This window comes from Nerophis ophidion, linkage group LG09 (assembly GCF_033978795.1).
Source record: "Nerophis ophidion isolate RoL-2023_Sa linkage group LG09, RoL_Noph_v1.0, whole genome shotgun sequence".
Classification (NCBI taxonomy): Eukaryota; Metazoa; Chordata; class Actinopteri; order Syngnathiformes; family Syngnathidae; genus Nerophis; species Nerophis ophidion.
The window spans coordinates 11,861,270-11,884,306 of record NC_084619.1 but is presented as its reverse complement, the minus strand read 5'-3'; the positions used below and the strand labels follow the sequence as shown (position 1 = coordinate 11,884,306).

Genomic DNA, 23,037 nt, shown 5'->3' with positions numbered 1-23,037 from the left:
GTGGCGACTTGTCCAGGGTGTACCCCGCCTTCCGCCCGATTGAAGCTGAGATAGGCGCCAGCGCCCCCCGCGACCCCGAAAGGGAATAAGCGGTAGAAAATGGATGGATGGATAATACATAAAAATGTAGTGTTATTGTGTTTCATATAGCTATTGTTAATTAAATTTGTTCTTACTGTATTGTTATTTTACCTGTTCTTTTGACTACAGTATATTTAAAGTTGTGTTTTGGTGGTACAATAAATACTCCATCCATCCATCCATTTTCTACCGCTTATTCCCTTTCGGGGTCGCGGGGGGCGCTGGCGCCTATCTCAGCTACAATCTCATATTTTCAAATTCATGAATAATGGAGTTATTAATCGTGATTACAATATCAATCAAAAATAATTGTAATATTATTTTTGCTATAATCATCCAACACTACTAAAGACTTCATCATGGGCCCAAAATTCTGAAAATGTACCCAGAATTTTGTGTCACTAGACATGTTAGGGATGGTCCAATTGAATTGTATTGATTGTACTGACTAAATTTAGTAACTTGGATTTCCCTTCTTATACAAAGATCCAAGCAATCACGTAAAAGCTAACTAAATATGACAAATGGAAACAAAGCGTTTGCAAAGCATTTTAGTTGATTAGATAGCTAACAATTTGCAAGAGCTTAGGGTAACTATCCGACCACAGTTGTCATTTCAATGGTGTTACTTTACATGCAAAGAATAGAGAAATTGCAGAGTGCAATTTGTGCGACTCGAGTGTCTCAAAGGTGTCAATAGCCACACATTTGCTAAAACATTTGTAAAAGCATCATGGTAAGGAGTATGCAGAGAATTAACAATTAACTATATTAGAAAGACTGGTGAGCCACAACAAGTCATTCAAGTGATTGCTGTTTAGGAAGATTTTTTTTGTATACCTTCAGCTAGTACGGAGTCTGAGAGGCTCTCCAGCACAGCGTCCGGAGGAGCAAGAAGAGCAGACTGACAGCCAAGAGGGATAAAATGTAAAAAATTGTATGCACCTCATGTTGAGGTGAATTTGTGAGTGCCTTAAAAGGACAGGTACAATGTGCCCATTGGACATTCTATTATTAGTATGTTAATTTACAATTAAGTAATTTAAAAGTTCAATTGTTTTACTATATCATTGAGATAAACCCCATACTGGTGAACTCTCTAATTGTGAACAGTTTCCTTTTTCATTCGTTTAAGTCTTATTTAACCCCATTCGCACAAACCTTTGCTTCCATTTAAAGGGTGCCGTTAAATCTGATGACTAATAAAAAAAAAATCTGTTAAAAGCTTAAGTGTTTTAAAGTTTAAATATAAAGCAAAAAAAGGATTGCACAATGTGAACCATGCTTTGGGCATTATCAGTATTAGACTTGAAAAAGTTGTGATGGGTAGCTACTAGCTACTACATGCTTTGAGCAAAATGGGTTTTTTTAATCACTAAATGTAAAAAGACAAAGTTAAAAAAAACCCTCCAGGCTTTTACAAAACTTTTCAGATGTCTCTGAATGTACTTCCCTTTCAGGTTGCTGAACCATTCCTTGAAGGATGTAAAAGGGGGGCTATTTTTTGCGGCGCCTTTTAAAAAAGTGTTTAATTAAGCGAGCCAGAACAGACACTTCACAGTTTGATGGCACAATTATATTCTCGTGACAGAACCCAAGCAACGATCCTTTACAAAGAGGAGCTCTGTGGGGAATTTATTTGATGCTCTTCATGAAGCAGCCCAACCAAAGAGAAAGAAGAATTACTGTTCTTTCTTATGTATTCTAGCGTTACAACTTTTTGACTAGTTCGGTTTTAAGACTCTTCAATCAGCTGCATGAAGCAAACAGTTCATTTCCCTACGAAACGGATCAGAAAAACACTGATCTGGTGTGTTTTTCCATTTTGAGACATATAAGTAGAATAAGAACCATGTCAGAAAAGTTCAATTATCATGATATTGTAGTGCTAATTAATTAAACATACCTGTACAAAACAAATGGGAGATGGTACATTGTGTTGACAGTACAGGTAACCATGAAACATAAGTTTCCATTTTAAAGGGGTTGATGAATACAGGGGTGCTGAACAGTGAGAGAGTTTGGCAGTCACACTTATATCAATAAACTGTCACTGCATCTGCAGCCTACTAACACCAGTGTGACACAATGAACTAAATCATGGGTTGTATTGTGAAGCGCTTTGGGTGTGCGAAAGGGTATAAAGTCTATCTAATTATTATTATCACAGTATAGAAAACAAAAAAAACATAAAATACATACTGTACTAAAAAGTATCACGTTATTTCTATTTTATGCATTTCGCAAATTTAACTTTAACTCATCACATAAACACACAATTTGTGACACCATGAGGGGGAGTTCTGTTCCTTGGGTGAATATGGGGGATTAAAACACAAATGCTGTCACTTTTTCTTTAAAGCCGTACTTGCCGATTAAGACTTTCTGATACAGGTGAAAAAAAGTATCTACTTAGCTGAATAACTTAAAAAAAAAAAAAAAAATAACTAAACTAGGTCCTTTGATTGGGTTCGACGACATGTCAGCAGGTTTTCAGTATTAACGTCTTTAATCATTCTTGAACAATACACAAACATACAACTAGGTGGCAGCAATGCTCGGATTATTCAACATGCGGAGAAAGAAATATGACAAAGTATGGTTTTACTGTTATTACAGGAGGTAAATTATGATAAATAATATCAGATTTATATTTATTGGCCCAGCATGTTTAACACACAAGGAATTTGACTTGTGTGCTCTCGTTGTTCAATGCAAGAAACAAAGAAAAACACAACATCTACAAGAGAGCAGACCTCAAAAAGAATAAGCTCTTTATGTGAAGTTAGTCAATAACTAACTTGACACGTACAGGTAAATACATTGGGTATACAAATATGTTGTCCCTTCGAGGGGCATGACAGAAAATAATTGCGAAACACTGAATTTAACCATCACTTCCATCCAAAATGAATGAAAACAATATAACGTCCTTGTAATTGATCTAGTTTCAATGTGAGTTTCAACATCAGGTCAAGTAGTATTTGCAGTAGCTAGACAACAAATTACTGATAGGAGAGTACTCTTAGCTGAATGGGGAAATATGTTGAATATAAACGGACCAGGAAATGTGATGTCAAATTTTTGTGTGAATGAGGAAGACAGTTATTTTTAACTGGATACCTCGGGGTCCAGCGGAGTAAACAACTGATTAGATCGTTAGCTGTAAACGAGACTTCCTGGCAAGAATTCAAAGAGTCACATGGCCGCCAGGCGATGATGACAAAATAAATATGCTACCATTAGATCTTTTTGATGTATTTGTAAAATTGTTATGCAAATTGTTTGCAGATACAATAATTCAACTGAAGCGAGCTTCCAGTTCTAACCTATGTCATCGTGTCATGAAGGATGTAACTCCTCACTCAACACTTCCATCCTGTTTACGAATCGTGTGACCTGATTGCCACTCTGGAACACAAAGAAGGAAATAACTTAATGATTGGTCTTAGTCTAAATCTGGCAATACTGTAAGGTACATAGGAACATATCAAGGTAAAATGACAACAGTGACCTTTTCTCATCGTGACACTGCATGATCATGATTACAATTCTTTGGTTAAATTGTTTGAGTGGATCATCGGAAGTAAGAGAAGGTCTTATTGAATAATATGCAAATACCTTAGTTATATCAGCACAATATGTTTATAGCTTCAAGAACCACTGTAAATTAGTATTATGTAGTTTAAACTGATTACACAAATAACATTGATATTGCAATGAATCGGTGCTGCTGGATGTGTAGAACATGCCTCAGACAGGAAAGTGGGCCGATGTGGACTTTGGAACAGTTTGGAGTCCCTTCAGCAAGCAAGGCATGGTATCGGTGTTTATTCGGTCCTAAGAAATGTTATACTGCATATATGGCTGTTTATTGATTGTGGTCGGTAACTGGTTTTATCAAATAAAGATACAGTACTTTACAACTCTCAGAACCCTTTCTTTGTTTTGTGCTACAGCTACAGAACTACATCCAAGAAAGCATGAAGAAGGACATAGTCCAAATTCAACAAAGTGCGGTACAAAATCACACGGCTACAATGATTGAAATAGGAACAAACCTGCTTAGTCAAACTGCAGAGCAAACAAGGAAACTCACCAACGTTGAGGCACAGGTAAGGCTAGCCTTGATGCAACAGTATAAAATGACACCAAGACAATCTGTTCATACAAATATAAAATACATTATGTGTTGATGCTCTGTACAGCTACAATGTTAGAATATGTAAAAAAACAGGAATGAATGTGTCAGTTTATTATTGTGGCTTCACATCAATGACCTTATGTGAGCCAACTGTAGAGCATTTCCTGTTATTAACACACTTGTATTCCCACAGAAAGAGTATATCAGTTTGTCACAATCAGACATCCGTCTTTTCAAAGACAACAGATCCATTGGAGAGACAGTGTTAGAATCCACGTAAACAGGCTGCTTTTTGCTGAGTTCAGTTCCTCTCAAACTGGGAAATTAAAGGCAAAGTCCCCAACCTGTTAATTTACCAATTGTGGGATACACACATTTTTTAGTTTCCCCAAGTTAAGGTACATCTGCTCCATTGGAATTTTGTTTCTCTTTCCTGTCACATTTTTCCATTTTGCAAATGGTGTTTTTTCTTCACTCAAGAGCTTCAAAATAAGCTTGTGTTGACTTAATCCAACAAAACAGGGCACAGCCAATTAAGTATGGTCAAAAATACAAAACAACATTTTAGGACTAAACTTGTGTTGCAAATAGGGATGGGTACTGAATTTGGTACTTGTATAGGCACCGACCGAATTCAATCGATACGACCAGGTATCGATTCACCCAAAACCAAACAGTGCCATGTTTCGGTACCTCTATTTCACGTGCACGCTTCTCTGGTTGTGCTGCTCTGCTGGCTACTCTTGCTGTTGCCGTTTCTTATTTCCTAAGTGTATTTTTTTACTTTGTGTTGCGCGAGTGCGATAAGTTTGTTTTGGCAACAATATGGTGACTTTTGGACATGAACTAGTCTGGTACGGACATCCTGTTAAACAGTTGCTCAATCACGAGCGGCGACGAAGCTGCTGCTGCTGTTGTTACTCCAAAACCACAAGGCTGTCCTGTCCCTCTGTCAATGGAAGCAAGCCCACCGGCTGATCCGTCCGATTATGTAAAATACAAGCGGCTAGAGGAAGACAACGACGCAGAGAAGAGGAGGGGAATATCGCACAATGGATGCGAAGAGGAAACATCGGCGCTGCCTGCTACATACACCGATGTCTTAACCCTAAAGAAGAAAATGGATGGGCAAAGTTTACTTTAAAAGTACAGGGAATCAAACGTGACAGAGTTCATATAAACATTGCTCAATTAAGATATTTTGCGGGCTCTCATTGAGTTGTAGCAGTTTCTTTTTCATCCGAGAAGAGCTGTCAGGAAGAGTCTGTGGTCGGTCTGTGAATGTCAGCTGATACAGACAGTAAGCACAGTCAATAAAATGGTAAATGGGTTGTACTTGTGTAGCGCTTTTCTACCTTCTTAAGGAACTCAAAGCGCTCAGTCACCATTACCACATTCACATAAAGAACTACGCCTTCTATCTCTCAAGAGGAATTGCAAATGCATGCAGTCACCTTTATAATAAATATTATAAATAAGACTCAGAAGTAAAAAATAAAGATTTAACAAACAGACCAAAGTTTTTTTCATTTTGTTGTTAAACCTCTAATAAAAAAATATTAAAATTATTATTAAAACAATATTTAGTAACACATGAACACACACAACAGTACCGAAAACTGGTACCGTAGGGCACCGATATCGATTCCCATGTACCAGAAATCTGTACTGTATCGGTTGAAATGTGAACGGTGCCTGTCCCTAGCTGCAAATGACTTTCAGTGTGCTGCAGGGAAAGGGAAAGATTTACTCGATAAATCTGTTTTGCTACAAAACACTTTTAGAGCAGCAGCATTGAACAATATTCTGTATTATTTTACATTATATATTCTTGAAGGACTAACCTTTCTATTTTTGCAAGCAGGGTTCCACCATAGGGGCCAATAATAACACACATTTCCCAGTGCTTCTTTGTTGAGATTCAGCTCATAACCCATGGGAGGTGCTGGTTACTTTGATCTGCACATCACCAATGGCAACGCAATGCTGCTGTGAGGGATACTATATCGGTCTACAATAGGACAGTTTACATTCTGAATGTTGAGTCTGAGTGGATCACAAATTATAATCAAGAGTTTTTCCATTAAATGGAACTGTTATAAAAACCTAAGTTATGCACATGACTATATTCTTGTATTTCCAGGTAACCTGGGTTATGCACAGGACTGACTATATTCTTGTGTTTCCAGGTAATCATTCACACGACGCGACTCGAGCGACAACTCCTTGAGAATTCCTTGTCAACAAATAAGTTGGAAAAACAACTCATTGTCCAAACCAATGAAATAAACAAACTCAGCGACAAAAACAGGTGAGGTGGTGAGAGCAATTGCCTAGTTTTACAAACACACTTTTTAAAACAGCACTTTTAGACTATTAACATACACTACTCATTTTCTCAGCTTACTGGAAAAGAAGGTAAAAGATTTGGAGGAGCAGAGGAAGGGAGAGCAGAAGGTGCTTAAAGAAGAAAAGGAACAGCTTCAAACATTAATACAAAGGCAGACAGCCATCATTGGCGAGCTGGAGCAGCAGTTGCTCAGAGTGTCTTCCAACAACAGTGTCTTGCAGCATCAGCAACAGGAGCTCCTGGAGACTGTCAACCACCTAATTTACACCTTCTCTATCGGCACAGCCCGAGGTGGGTCACCAGACAAACTGAATGTATTCTGTCGGATTAAAAATATATTTTTTAACTACTGGCGGGAAATGAGACTAACCACAATATGTATCAATATGACACAAATCTGTAAGCTATAATGGACATTTTGGCAACCAGTACCATACATAGCTGATGTAGGCTTTGTGTTAAAAAATGAGATTAGCTAGAGTGCAATGTTGTTTAATAGAATCAGTCCTAACTCGGTTGTTTTTCAATTTACAGAGACAAAAACCCCTATGATGCAGGATACGCCCACCACATTCATGGACTGTGCTGCGGTCTTCAAATCGGGAAACACCAAGAGTGGGGTCTATACTCTCACTTTGCCTAATACTACCCTGGAGGTTAAGGTAAGCATACAAAGTTTTACAAGATAGTGTTTATGAAACGTCATACTCAGGAACAAGTTCTCCACCCATCCAAGGAGATATGGTCCATAGCAGCTTTGGCCTAACTGTTCAAACATCTAAAAAAGTCAAACTAAACTGCCTGAAAACCCCTATGATGATGTGCATGCTTGAGCTAAAATTATGATTTCCTTAGATACTTTTCAGCATGAAAAACCTGACTATTTGTGCAGCTAACGTGATGCCACTAATCAGTTCTAAATCAGAATCAGCTTTATTGGCTAAGAGTGTGAGCATTTGCAAAGCACGGTAGTAGAATTATTAACTGGACCATCCCTCTTTTCCTTTTGTATTCAGGCTTTCTGTGACATGGAAATGGAGGGAGGTGGTTGGACGATACTACAAAAACGCTTTGATGGCAGTGTTGACTTTCACCGTACGTGGCAAGAGTATAAAAAAGTAAGGAGCGGCGAAGTGGGAAATTCTTTCCTTAAGAAAAACCTAGGCTACAGGATTCAATGCAAATTCACAAAGCTTTTCAAGATTTGGATTAGAGTGTTTTCTGGGTCTAGTGACTCACATTGGTTTGGAGCTGTGATCCCCAACCGTCTGTGACGCATTTGCTACCAGGTCGCACAGAAACATTAAATATTTAAAAACGACCACATTTTCTCCAACTTTACTTTTGCCTGTTCCACTAGATACACCAATAGGCTTGTTCATAGATGTATAATACAACTCCTGATAGGTAGTGACCATTTCTTTTTTCTTTGTTGCATGCAACAATGCACAATAATGAACATGTAAAATGTAAATTTGCCAGATGGTAGCCAAAGGCTTGTTTCGATACTCTTTTAGATCCTAATTTATAGTTACTTTCATTCCTGTGTTTACCTAACCTCCATTCTTATTGTATGTTATGTGTTTTATATATGACATGCTGTCTGTCGCCTGTGTTGATGAGCCAAAGACAATTTTCCACTTCGGTGGACAATAAATATTTATTGTATTCTAAAATAAATAAATATCCATCCATCCATCCATCTTCTTCCGCTTATCCGAGGTCGGGTCGCGGGGACAGCAGCCTAAGCAGGGAAGCCCAGACTTCCCTCTCCCCAGCCACTTCGTCCAGCTCCTCCCGGGGGATCCCGAGGCGTTCCCAGGCCAGCCGGGAGACATAGTCTTCCCAACGTGCCTTAGGTCTTCCCCGTGGCCTCTTATCGGTTGGACGTGCCCTAAACACCTCCCTAAGGAGGCTTTCGGGTGGCATCCTGACCAGATGCCCGAACCACCTCATCTGGCTCCTCTCGATGTGGAGGAGCAGTGGCTTTACTTTGAGTTCCTTCCGGATGACAGAGCTTCTCACCCTAAGGGAGAGCCCCGCCACCCAGCGGAGGAAACTAATTTCGGCCGTTTGTACCCGTGATCTTATCCTTTCGGTCATGACCCAAAGCTCATGACCATAGGTGAGGATGGGAATGTAGATCGACCGGTAAATTGAGAGCTTTGCCTTCCGGCTCAGCTCCTTCTTCACCACAACGGATCGGTACAACGTCCGCATTACTGAAGACGCCGCACCGATCCGCCTGTCAATCTCACGATCCACTCTTCCCCCACTCGTGAACAAGACTCCTAGGTACTTGAACTCCTCCACTTTGGGCAGGGTCTCCTCCCCAACCCTCAGATGGCACTCCACCCTTTTCCGGGAGAGAACCATGGACTCAGACTTGGAGGTGCTGAATCTCATTCCGGTCGCTTCAAACTCGGCTGCGAACCGATCCAGTGAGAGCTGAAGATCCCGGCCAGATGAAACCAACAGGACCACATCGTCTGCAAAAAGCAGAGACCTAATCCCGTGGCCACCAAACCGGAACCCCTCAACGCCTTGACTGCGCCTAGAAATTCTGTCCATAAAAGTTATGAACAGAATCGGTGATAAAGAGCAGCCTTGGCGGAGTCCAACCCTCACTGGAAAGGTGTCCGACTTACTGCCGGCAATGCGGACCAAGCTCTGACACTGATCATACAGGGAGCGGACCGCCACAATAAGACAGTCCGATACCCCATACTCTCTGAGCACTCCCCACAGAACTTCCCGAGGGACACGGTCGAATGCTTTTTCCAAGTCCACAAAGCACATGTAGACTGGTTGGGCAAACTCTCTTACACACACGAGGGCTGTCCTGATACCAATATTTTGGCACCAATACCAAATTGTATTTTGATACTTTTCAAAATAAAGGGGACCACCAAAAAACATTTAATTATTGCCTTTATTTTAACAGAAAATCTTGATACATTAAACATATGTTCCTTACTACAATAAACAAATTGTCATAAAATAAGATAGTGAACATTTTAGACAACTTCTATTTCAGTAGTAAGTAAGCTAACAAAGGCTTCTCGTGTGGCTACTGATGTTTGCAGTAACATTGTGTCTGTGTCATTTCCCATTCTAGTTCATTAAAATAATGAGGGAAAAGCGGTAGAATATGGATTATTAATATACTTGTTCATTTACTGTTAATATCTGCATACTTTCTGTTTTAACATATTCTATCTACACTTCCGTTAAAATGTAATAAGCACTTTGTAATTAGTTTTTTGGATACTTCACATTTGTTTTAGGTGATACTATACATTTTGGTATCAATCCAATACTAAGTAGGTAGATGATCATGCATTGGTCATAATGTATGTGTCCATTGAGATGTTTCCTGACTTTAAAAACAATAGAAAATTAAAGATTTTGTGATAATACATTTTTTGGGATGTTATCTTTGTGGTATCGACAAGTATTGATGTATGTATAGATCCACCTATTTGTTTACATTGAGGAGCTCTAGCTTGCTGTTAGTGGTTAGCTATTGTATCTTCCTATGGTGTGTAGTGAAGCATGTTTAGCTGTTACTCTTACTGCAGGGATTATACTTGTAAGAAACGTACTTTATATGTCGCCATGGTTGCGAGGAGTACGTTACCTGCCATCTAGCTAGTTATGGTTTAAGGCACCTCTTTTAGAGCACGGCTTCAGTGTTTGTAGCTTCACATTTATAGTTTGTTTTTAAACCAAAAAAAAAGTGTCCATTCTGCCTCTTAGCCTCTAGGTTACCCTGTGTCTGCTTTTAAGTACTCCATACGTATGCGTTGCCAAACTTGCGCCACTGCTCGTATTACAGCAATGTACTGAAAATTGTAATGACAATTATATATATCCATCCATCCATTTTCTACCGCTTATTCCCTTTTGGGGTCGCGGGGGGCGCTGGCGCCTATCTCAGCTACAATCGGGTATATATATATATATATATATATATATATATATATATATATATATATACACATACACACACACATATATTATTAGGGGTGCAACAATACACATTCATATTGAACCGTATACATACACACACGCACACACATATACATATATATATATATATATATATATATATATATATATACATACATACATACACACACATATACATAGGTACATATACATATATATGTACATATATAAACATATACAAACCACGTTTCCATATGAGTTGGGAAATTGTGTTAGATGTAAATATAAACGGAATACAATGATTTGCAAATCATTTTCAACCCATATTCAGTTAAATATGCTACAAAGACAACATATTTGATGTTCAAACTGATAAACATTTTTTTTTTTTGCAAATAATCATTAACTTTAGAATTTGATGCCAGCAATACATGACAAAGAAGTTGGGAAAGGTGGCAATAAATACTGAGAAAGTTGAGGAATTTTCATCAAACACTTATTTGGAACATCCCACAGGTGTGCAGGCTAATTGGGAACAGGTGGGTGCCATGATTGGGTATAAAAACAGCTTCCCAAAAATGCTCAGTCTTTCACAAGAAAGGATGGGCGAAGTACACCCCTTTGTCCACAACTGCCTGAGCAAATAGTCAAACAGTTTAACAACAACGTTTCTCAAAGTGCAATTGCAAGAAATTTAGGGATTTCAACATCTACGGTCCATAATATCATCAAAAGGTTGAGAGAATCTGGAGAAATCACTCCACGTAAGCGGCATGGCCGGAAACCAACATTGAATGACCATAACCTTCGATCCCTCAGATGGCACTGCATCTAAAACCGACATCAATCTCTAAAGGATATCACCACATGGGCTCAGGAACACTTCAGAAAACCACTTTCACTAAATACAGTTCGTCTCTACATCTGAAAGTGCAAGTTTAAAGCTCTACTATGCAAAGCGAAAGCAATTTATCAACAATACCCAGAAACGCAGCCGGCTTCTCTGGGCCCGAGATCATCTAAGATGGACTGATGCAAAGTGGAAAAGTGTTAATGTGCCTGACGAGTCCACATTTCAAATTTTTTGGGGAAACCATGGACTTTGTGTCCTGCGGAAGAAAGAGGAACAGATTGTTATATGCACAAAGGTTCAAAAGCTAGCATCTATGATGGTATGGGGTAATTTACACATCTGTGAAGGCACCATTAATGCTGAAAGGTACATACAGGTTTTGGAACAACATATGCTGCCATCTAAGCGCCGAGTTTTTCATGCGTATTTCAGCCAGACAATGCCAAGCCACATTCAGCACGTGTTACAACATTGTGGCTTCGTAAAAAAAGAGTGCGGGTACTTTCCTTGCCCGCCTGCAGTCCAGACCTGTCTCCCATCGAAAATGTGGGGCACATTATGAAGCGTAAAATACGACAACGGAGACCCCGGACTGTTGAACGACTGAAGCTCTACATAAAACAAGAATGGGAAAGAATTCCACTTTCAAAGCTTCAACAATTAGCTTCCTCAGTTCCCAAACGTTTATTGAGTGTTATACACACATATAATTCAGTGGAAATCTACTATAGTTAAAATGAGGTTGATGCTGGAGGCTAAATAATAATATATTTGAGATGCACTGTAAATGAAATGTTTTCCCAAATACGCAAATTCTTAAAAAATAAACCCAGCAAACCGGTAATGAAATTTTGCTAATAGTCAAACATAATCTCTCTCTGTAGCAAGGCCACATTCATATGTTGTACTGTAATCAATCCTCTAACTGAACAACACTTAATTTTAAGTAACCTGTGTGCTTTGTGCAGGGTTTCGGAGATCCTTCGGGGGAATTCTGGTTAGGAAACGAATTTGTCTCCATGCTGTCAAGCAAGCACTCATATATCCTACGGATCCAATTGAGTGACTGGGAAGGAAACTCGGCATTTTCCCAATATGACCAGTTTTCTCTTGATGGTGAAACACAGAACTACAGGTAAGCCAAGTTCACAACATTTAATTACTTACTCTGGGTAATAAATGTGTCCTATACCAGGTGCCATTTATGCTTAACATTTTTTAAACTTTCGGCTAAATGTGTTCGCTCATATACAGTAGTTATTAGCAAACAATCTGCATTATCATCTACAAAGACATGCACCTGCGGATAAGTTGATTAGCAACACAAAATTGGCCCTAGTGAGTGTCTGTCTATCTCTGTTGGCACTGCGAGGAAGTGGCGACCTGTCCAGGGTGTACCCCGCCGAATGCAGCTGGGATAGGCTCCATCACCCCCCGCAACCCAGAGAGGGACAAGCGGTAGAAAATGTATGGATGGATGAATAATACTTTTGTTCTTATTATAATTTTCCTTCCCTATTAGCTGGAGTAAATCACGCTGTTCAGTCGCTCACAGCAAAACAATCAATTCCGAACACCGACAGTTTTTAAAAAAGTATTTCCTTCAACCACTTCATTAGTTGACTTACTAATATTGTACAAATGGGTGTGGCAGTGTAAGCACCACAGCACAGATTAACAGAGCTGTGGTTATTACTGTCTACTTCACAATTTATTTATTTCTAATATCAAATACTGGTATTTTTTGTATGTGATGTATCAGCTAATGTAGTTATGTTGTTGTAAAAAAAAAAAAAATCCATCCATCCATTTTCTACCGCGTATTCCCTTTGGGGTCGCTGGTGTCTATCTCAGCTACAATCGGGCGGAAGGCAGGGTACATCCTGGACAAGTCGCCAACTCATCGCAGGGCCAACACAGATAGACAGACAACAATCACACACAAAAATAAAATAAAATTAAAAAAAAAATGTAAAAAGGCTGATACCGATAAAAAAAGAGGCCGATACTAATATACCGTATTTTTCGGACTGTAGGGCGCACTTAAAATCCTTTCATTTTCTCATAAATCGACAGTGCGCCTTATATAAGGAATAATTCTGTCAGTGCTAACCTCACCTTGAAGCCATTTTATTTGGTACATGGTGTACTGATAAGTGTAACCAGTAGATGGCTGTCACACATAAGCGATACTTGTAGACTGCAAGATGACGCCAGTAAACAACACCAAAACTTTAAATTGAGAATATATTGAACATTACACACAACGCTCAAAATGTCAAAAAGTTTTAGTATGACTTTGGTAAGCTAGAAAGCCACACCACTTGATGGATTGTCGGAGCTTTACGGCTACCGTAGTCAGATGCGCTGTGCTTCAGCATACAAGTATTATGGTGTGTGTAAGGACCCCAAAATGGCACCATTTACGATATTAACGGACAGTAATCATGTAGACAAATACAGCGTGAGGACATTTACGTTGACGCAAACGATCGTATAGCTTGCATTTTCATTTTAATTACGGTTTTACGCTACTGGTAGCTTTTTTTGACAAAGCAGCCGAATTGGAAAGAAACCCACCCTTGGGAAACTGAGTCTTTTTAGAGCATAAAAAGCCCAAACACACCTCTAACAAGTGTCTTGCTGAGAAAGCTGAAGGTGATTGAGAGGCCTAGTATGTCTCCTGACCTAAATTCAATTAAGCACCTGTTGGTCACCCAAAAGTTGAAGGAATTTGGAAGAGCACAAGGTGTTTAACGTCTTCCAGTTCCAACATTGATGTCATCATGGAGTGGAAGAGGATTCCAGTAACAATCTGTGCAGCTCTGGTATTGGTTTTTTTCAGAGGACAGTAAATGTATACATATAAAATGGTTGGGGAAATGTGAGGTGTGTACTAATTTTTATGATATACTTCTCTATCGCTAAAAGAAAAATAAGCAGAGTACCTACCGTCTTAAAAGTACACACACGCACACAAATTCCATAAAGCTGACAGATTGCGTGAAGTTACAAAACAGTATGTCAGTTGTGTTTTGAGGAACAACAGTAACAGACTTCCTTCTACTTCTTCCTTAATATTTCCTTTCCCATTCTACAGGATACACCTTAAAGGCTACAGTGGAACAGCAGGCAAAATAAGCAGCATCGGGCAGCCAGGAAGTGATTTCACTACAAAGGATGCAGACAATGACAAATGTGTTTGCAAATGCTCACAACTGACAACAGGGGGTAAGTAAAACACTTAAGTGATGTGAAATTTCTAAGCACTGGATAAAATGCAAAAATAAGTGTGGGACATTTTTACATTCCTACTCTTCCAAACGATTCTTGGCACATCTTCTAAAAATCCTGGAAATTCATTATAGGAGCTCATGTTCTTTCTGTCTGGTCAAGGAGCACAATTAAGGAAGAGTTAAACACTGATCAACTCTAGAGGGATTTCAGTCACTATACCAGCTGAGATTAAAGAGCCTGGGAACAGCTTTTCCTTTTCTCCTTTTGTAGCTTTAAGGTCCTCCCTCCATTGCCTTGTAACTCTGCTGCCAGAATGTGTGTCTGCCACTGCATTAGAGGTCTGTCAAGTGAGCATGAAAGCAAAAAAAATCCTAACCCTGTTCTTTTTCCCAAGAGAGGTCACTCGCAGAAAGCTCTTCATGCATATCATTCACAACGAAACAGACTGAAAGGCAGAATAAAGAACGGAGTTGCCAAACAAAATGGAAGACCAAATATGTATAAAAAACAAATGTAATCTTGCATGCAAATAAGCTTAAGCAAAATGGCAAAAGACAAACCCCAGACTTATTATTTTTTAAATTGTACAAATACCCACAAGCTTCAACTTAAAAGAACCAGTAGAGTGAAAAACTAGTTGCCTCTCTATATTGAAGCTATTATCAAATATCTGATGTATGACGCCAAAAGACTTCTGAAGTTTGCAGATAGATAAATATGATCAGAATAGTATCAATCTCAGAGATTCCTGAGCCATTTTAAGAGATAATGAGAAAGCCAGTAATGTGATCACGTGACGTCTTGCTTGGAACCACGGAGCCCTTCCCCATCAACAACAATGCTAATCAAGCAAACTTTGTGAGCACCAACAATTACTTTTGGAAAAATTATGATACAGTTCTTTATATTTTTGAGCCCGAACAAAAAGAAAATGAACAATACATTTTAGAAGCCAAGTGACGGGTGCAGTTTCATTGTGACACTATAGCATCCAAAGCATTGCTAAGTGCTAAACATACAAACTAACCATTACAAACCAAAATTACCGAAACACATTCTAAAATATTTCCACTATCGCTTGGATGTCGACAGATGAGACGCAAAAATCATTCCGTTTAGATGAAGAATTAATCACAGTCCTCACAAAGGGTTAAAAAAAAGTTCCAGCAGGAAGCAACTTTTAGGGTCTATTTCTCCATTTCGGGGACATGAAAGTCGACCAGTCTGTCGGTCCATGGCCACATTTGTCTACTACCAGGTGACAGATGCAGAAAATATAATCTAGAATTTAATTTTAGTAAATTTGAGACGAAGCAGAAACAGCCTTCGGCTTAGTGTGTCAACAATAGCAGCTTAAGCTAGTATAAGCTCACTGCTATCAATGCTGCGCTAAAATAGTCTGTCTGCGTTGGCGCATATAATAACAATATCACTTATATTTGGTTAATTTTCAGGTCATGACATGTAAATTGAGTATTGTTAGCACTTTCTGGATGTTTTTAGAAAAGAATGAGCGCAACAAAGGACCATCGATCTGTTGACTCAATTGTTTGCTAGCCATTTACGATTTCGCATGCATAAAAAAAGCCAAGCATATGTGTTCTTGTTTTACATAAGGATTGTGAATGAACACAAAACACCACAATTGGATGGATATATATATATATATATATATATATATATATATACACACACACACACCCACACACTTTACATGCAGTAGGCTTTCAGCCCCCGAACATTTTTTTTCTCCAAGTCTAAAAGTGTGGCACACCTTTTCTATGCTGTCAAACCTTGAATCTGTTCTGTGTTTCAGGTTGGTGGTTTGATGCTTGCGGTCCATCCAATTTAAACGGCATGTATTACCAGCAGGGCCAAAATTCCAATCGCTTTAATGGCATCAAATGGTACTACTGGAAGGGCTCAGGATACTCACTGAGGACTACAACAATGATGATCAGACCGACAGACTTCTAGGTTTAACCATTTTATGTGTCACTCACACTTTAAGCAAGATTGGGAAGGAAACTCAGACAGACTTGCGCAAAAGGCAAAACTAAGCTATGGAGTCCATTGAGCACAAAGCACCATGGGGCGTTTCTAAAAAGACTCTAGAAAAAACTTGATTTTGTTATATATGTTGTACAATGACAATAAAGATTGTATCTATTGGGGAAAGCATCATTTGGTGCATCAGCAAGTTAAAGATCTAAAACAAAACATAACATTTAAAAAAAAATGAAAAAAATAAGGTATTTATTAAGTTTAGCCATAAAAAAAGGATCTTATAAATAAGTTCAGCCATTATATTTAAACATATACAATAATTACATACTACCAACATTGATATACATTTTTGAGTGGAAATGGTACAACAAGAACATGTTGGCTCTTTATATTTATTAACAGTTTCGTATAGGTTACTATTGTAGATTTTTTAAAAGGCAAATGAGAAAATAATATAGATTCAGTTAAGATAACATTACTCGTAAGGATATTCCGATCAGCGTTTTTTGCTGCCGATTCCAAACATCCATCACTGAGATCAAACAGTACCAATACCGACAGTCCGACGCTGATCACATGTATTAACTGTCATCATTTTCCTACATTTATGGTGAATGCTATTGCCAGTTTAACACAATCAACACAGTATTTAAACATGATTTTTATTGTCTTTTATTATATACAATTGTTTGAGAAAACTAAATAATGAATTATAATAGTACTAAAAACCAACAGTATATGACCAGAGATAATAATATTTGATAAAACGTAAGATACTAAGAAATGCAGTTGTTTTGCTGTAACGGAGGCAATTATTATTAGCTTAGGGTAGCGACTCCACATCGTGTATGGAGACACATAATTAGCTGCTCGTAGCTTGCCTGCCAGAGGTCTGGCGTTGATGATCAGCAATTAAAGGCATTAATCGGCAATGGCTGATCACATACTTTTTCACGAAAGCTGGCTGACCGGTCAACACATCTCCAATTTTTTACGGTGAATGTATCAGTACTGTGCTGTATGTCTTTTTTTTAATTATTTATAAGTGGGATATTTTTTTCTTGCTCGTTTGCATCATTCAGCAAACTGCTTTCATTTGGGGTGTCCAAAGTGCAGCAGGGGGCTTGAAGATCCTTTTTTTTTTTTTTTTTATAAGTCTTTAGAGTAAAACGAATTCATTATTAATGATATTGTTATTGAGGAATATTATATATTACACTATATAGTTACAACACAAAGCTAAAGTGTGGATGTTTTGTTTAGATAGCTTAGCATATATTGGCCCAAAGATTGGTTTTAGCATCTTTAATGTACAAAAAATGCTAATGTTTTGCTATTTTATAGCTATAAAGTGTGGACATTATTGACATTCAGAATGCACTGTAGGAAAATAATACTACTGAGAAATAGACACGACAACTGAAAAGAGGTAGTTCCGCGAAAAACAAGAGCAATGAACGTGACAAAAACGTGCTGACATTTGTCTACGTCAAAAGCTTGTATAGTACCTCACTGTGGCAGGCGAGCGGACAGTGACTCATGAGTTCAGGAAGAGGCAACATCCACATTTCTCACAGGATGCTTCAGGAAAAACAAGCCCACTGAAAATGGATGGCTGGCAATAAAAACTTGCAGGCGGCAAACTGACTTCCGCCTTGCACTTATGAGCAATTATTGGCGCCAAAAATGGTTTGCACAGTGAACATGATTGACAATAGTAATTAGAGAACAGATGTGCAATGCAAAACGTATTTGTCAGAATTGAAAGAATACAAATGCTTAATTTAAAGTGCAATATGAACAGACATAAGAGTATCCTAAAGCTTAGAAATCAAGGAACATCAAAAAAGGCACTTATAGAAAGAATCACATGCATGCATATTCATCATTGTTTTGATAATAAATATGTGTCAATTTAACTGTTTGTATATTTTTTTTCATCTACAAGACTTGAGTCATTCATTAATCACACAAATGTGCAGAGGATAACTGGTGTATTTCACATTCAGAAGTACTTTATTAATCCCTGAGGGGAAACTGAGTAATTTGTGTTTTACACTTCCTCAAAGTGGGTTTAATGGATTTTTTTTATGTTCTGAAGCTTTGTTTTTAAATTATATTGTTCCGAGAAAGAGACTATTTATGTGAAGATGAATAAACTACTAAAATGTTCAGCCGAATTTGATTAATGCATGAACACAGTCACTGATCAAGTGAAGCTGGAATTGCTATCATTCATCATGTTTGCCCAGTTTTCAAATGGAAGCTTGTGATTCTAATATGCATGCTGCTAGTTAGGAAATACAGTACAATAGTCAGCAGCCAGCACTCGTGGAAATATCATCTAGTACTGGTACAAGTACTCACCGGTGCTGCCGGAAACTGCTCTGAAAGTTCAAATGGTTCCTCTGGAAGCCATTGCCTTTGCTCCAAACTCCACAGAATCTAAGAATCAATAACAAACATCAACTTCTGGTAATGTACTGCTGGACACACCCACAACCACCTACCCATTCAAAAGAGATGATCCAGCAGCCACGAGCAATGCCCAACAAAACATTGATAGTCCGCCTGTGTTCCCCAGAAACCACGTGAGTTGTGCTCTGGCAAACTCGATTGGTGATGGAAAAGCCACCCAGTGTTTTCACAACTTGAACCACCGTCTGCTGCTTGCTAGATGAGGTAAACAATAGTAAGAGTGTAAGAGAAACACACTAATTACACATAAATTATCAAAACACTAAGTGTTTGACATTTATTTTGCTTCTGAATGTAATCTTAAGTAGTACTTACTCAGTAGGCATGCTTGTCATGACCAGTGTTCTAAATGACTGCAACACATTACACAGGAGATAGAAATGTATTAATATATTTGGTTATGAATCACATTTTATTTGCTATCAATTTGCCTTTAAATACCCGTTAGGATGTTTTAATTTAGACAGCGACATTAAATTTATTTTTATTGCAACAGCCACATACGTGTGACTTTATGACCAGAGAAACTTGTGAATGTTATGCACAAAATCAAAGTATAGTTGCCAAGAAATATCACACCTACTGAATTTGAAATGGGTTAATGTAATAATATATATTGTGGCCAATATGTATTATTATATTTACGTATTAATATATTATTTACATGCTTTATTAATTTCTATATATACAGAGCATTCACAATATTATAATAATATACCTAGATATAGTCATCCCACGCCACACCGTGCTTCAAATATTGTGGTTTTACCTCATAACATACCAAATTTTTTTAAAGCGTGATTTTAAAACATTTTTACGCTAAATTAAACATTTTCTAGCATAACATTTGATAAAAGTGCTCAAAATATCAATACTACACTAGTATTGGCCACTAGATGAGACCAAACCAATCAGATCATGCTGTTCAGTATCACGGCCACCGATTGGCTCAGCCTCAGGCAGTATTACCGTGTTGTGTAAAGGTGACAAAAGGGTGTTATTGTTTCGAGGGCCCTCATAATGTATTTAGAGGGTAGTAAAGAGTGTTTTAATGCTCTGGCTCCGAGAAAGATTTGATCTATGATTACAGGTCCCTACTTTGCGGAAATGCTTTCATTGCTGTCATATCTGGAACCAATTTAAAGAAACAAATGAGTGATTACTGTGGACAAAAGTATCACAAAATTAATAAACTAATGAATGACTTTGTACACAAAGTGATCCAATGAGGTATGCTTGGATGCATTTGGTGATGAAAAATCTGCACATATGTCTGACCCATTGAACATATTTAAAATGAACTGGAACAGAGATGCTGACCAAGCAGTCCTCCAGCATCACTGACTTACAATGTTCCTCTAGTGCAAGTGCAACTCACAGAGACTAAAATCCAGAGAAACGGAAAGTGTAAAAGCTGCAAACCAACTACGATCATTTTTCTTATACCTTTCTTCCAGTAATTGCAATAATTGTGTGACCAAATACTTGTCTAGGTAGCAAGGACAAAGATCCACATCTAACAAGAAACCCAAATGGAGCCTATCACACAACTTGCTGCACAGATTCAAAAGAGCATCAAAAGCATTGAAGCAAAACTGTAAATATGTTTTATGTAGTCTCTGGATCCTGAAATGATCAACCATAACGCCTTAATAGGCCCAAACAGTGTTTTGATATTTAGTCCCCCAGTGATGAAATTAAAATATGTGATGTATTCTTTTGAACGCATCATAATTAAACTATCCCCTAAACTCCCCCCAAAATGGATTAACTCGCTGGAATAAAAAAGACAATATAACATACATCCATAAACGTGGACGCATGTGAAAAAGAGCAATATATTTATCTGTACAGTAATTTATTTATATGTAGTTATTTATTTTATATACATATTTATACATTATTTATATATATTTAATTATGTATGCGCCTTATTGCTTTTTTTTATCCTGCACTACCATGAGCTTATGTAACGAAATTTCGTTCTTATCTGTGCTGTAAAGTTCAAATTTGAATGACAATAAAAGAGGAAGTCTAAGTCTAAGTCTAATTGTATTGTAACTGTATGAATGTTCCAAATAAACTTAAACCATAAACAAGTTGGAAGGGCTTAGAGGAGCCTGCTAATTAAAACTCTTGTCAGCCCCTCGATGTTATCCTCAACACAGCTATAACTTAAAAACACAGATAAGGAGACTGGAAAAATTACTTTACCAACAGATCACAACCACTCCTCCACTGGTACCCAATTATGCAGCTTAGTACTGTATACCAAGCTGTTTGATAACTTTGGGACTGTTATGCTTATCCAAAGCACGTTTTAAAGACGTCAAAACAAAGAAGCTTGGCTGATCTCATGAGAAGAACATCAGTACAGTAGAATGTGTTGCAAATAATGAGCCTGCAACAAAGTGTCGCTGTGAAACGAAGCACTGCTCCCTGATTCACAGAGGTGGAATTCTTAACTTAGTGATAAGGTCATGCTGACTTATGTCTGCTACTCGCAGTGTGCTGATAAAGATCTGCTTCAAAGACATACATTAAGGGACAAGGTTGCTCGCGTAAGTGAAAAAACTAGGTGTCAATGGCAAACCAACAGTCATTATAAGATTAAATCACTTTTAAAATAAGGAGAAGAAAAAAAATGATTGAGGTTGTGAACACTGCCACTCACGGCTGTGTTCAGAGTGATAATTTTGAAGTAGAGAAGAGCTGGAATACTAATGTCAATGCTTGACCTCTAAAAGAAAATAGTTTGCTCACTATGATCAGGTTGTGTTTTAAACATTATGCAATACTCCATGGGCTATAAGATGCAATGTTTAGATTTTTTAAGCTGCATCATGTTGAGGTTACAGCATACAGAAAACAAAGGCCAGGTCACAAAGAGGAAGTTATATGCTTTCATCACAGGGGCTAAACACAGGAAGAACCCGAGGACCAGACAGACAGAAGCTCCTTGGCCAGATGACTCAAATCCCGACATCAATGGAAGCTAACAGCCTCAACAAGGAAATGTATCTAAATAGGAGTGACACACCACCCACATGCTAGGCGTGTGATCCTAAACGGTCAGTATCATGGAAAACAATGCCTGATAGTATTACATCATATTTTGCAGCTGCACTAGAGTTGTGTCCAAGTGAATTGGGAGGAAATTTAGGCAGTGGAAGCAGCACATAATGATGCAGCCTGTCAAAACCAGCATACACTGTAGTCTGGAACATCTGAACAATTACTCTGAGACAGAATTGATCAATTTTAGTACCTTTGCTTTGTTGATTTTCTCACTTGAGTCAGTGTGCTTATTCTGATTCTCCCGGCCTTCAATTGGGAGCTCAGTTAGAGCAGCTGCAGATTTTTGTTCATTTCCTTTGCCTAAATAGGTAACAAGGCATAACAAGTGATAACTGTCAAACACACAAGCAACATTGCGTTCGTGCCATGATAGCTGACCTCAAACTAACATTACACACATTAAAAGTTCCTAAAGTACCAGTTACATACTGTATATACACAGTATTAAACATGAAGTAGCAAGAGCACAGATACTGTATTATTATTACTACCATTAAGCACACACAGAGTATTTCATATGTAACTGATATACCACACAGAAGTCAATGTTTATGTAATGCCATTTTTGCTCAAATTGTCAGCTATTCTGCATGTTAGTTATTAGCGTGAACGATATTGTTACACAGAGTTTAACAGTAAATATGTCCTCAATGTTTTTAACACATTCAATACAAAACCAGAGTAACGGAGTAAATGACTTGCTTGTAAACATGATACTTTATGGAGTAGTCATGGGCATTTTTTAAACAAATCTTTAATACAAGAAATAATGCCACAAAAACATCTTAGGTAAAAAAAAAAAGTAATTGCATTGCAGACATGTTACAGTGGATTTATACACTGCATGGCCCAAAAGTT

At 38.0% G+C, this 23,037-nt stretch overlaps 2 protein-coding genes across 3 annotated transcripts in view; one reads left to right on the top strand and one right to left on the bottom strand.

Annotated features, from left to right (window-relative positions):
• The window catches only part of angpt2a (angiopoietin 2a), a 21,968-nt gene extending 3,426 nt beyond the window's left edge, over window positions 1–18,542 (top strand). Inside the window, exons 2-9 of the mRNA XM_061910308.1 lie at window positions 4,041–4,196; window positions 6,415–6,536; window positions 6,628–6,866; window positions 7,110–7,237; window positions 7,592–7,693; window positions 12,348–12,514; window positions 14,480–14,610; window positions 16,433–18,542. Coding sequence (XP_061766292.1) covers window positions 4,041–4,196; window positions 6,415–6,536; window positions 6,628–6,866; window positions 7,110–7,237; window positions 7,592–7,693; window positions 12,348–12,514; window positions 14,480–14,610; window positions 16,433–16,593 — 1,206 coding nt within the window. The 3' untranslated portion in view covers window positions 16,594–18,542. The remainder of the gene's footprint in view (window positions 1–4,040; window positions 4,197–6,414; window positions 6,537–6,627; window positions 6,867–7,109; window positions 7,238–7,591; window positions 7,694–12,347; window positions 12,515–14,479; window positions 14,611–16,432) is intronic.
• mcph1 (microcephalin 1) overlaps window positions 1–23,037 on the bottom strand; it is a 49,291-nt gene that overhangs the window by 18,261 nt on the left and 7,993 nt on the right. For both annotated transcript variants that reach the window (XM_061910306.1, XM_061910307.1), the window contains exons 10-13: window positions 22,370–22,479; window positions 19,417–19,454; window positions 19,134–19,296; window positions 18,991–19,068 (exon numbers count right to left, since the gene is read on the bottom strand). In XM_061910306.1, the coding sequence (XP_061766290.1) occupies window positions 18,991–19,068; window positions 19,134–19,296; window positions 19,417–19,454; window positions 22,370–22,479 (389 nt within the window). The remainder of the gene's footprint in view (window positions 1–18,990; window positions 19,069–19,133; window positions 19,297–19,416; window positions 19,455–22,369; window positions 22,480–23,037) is intronic.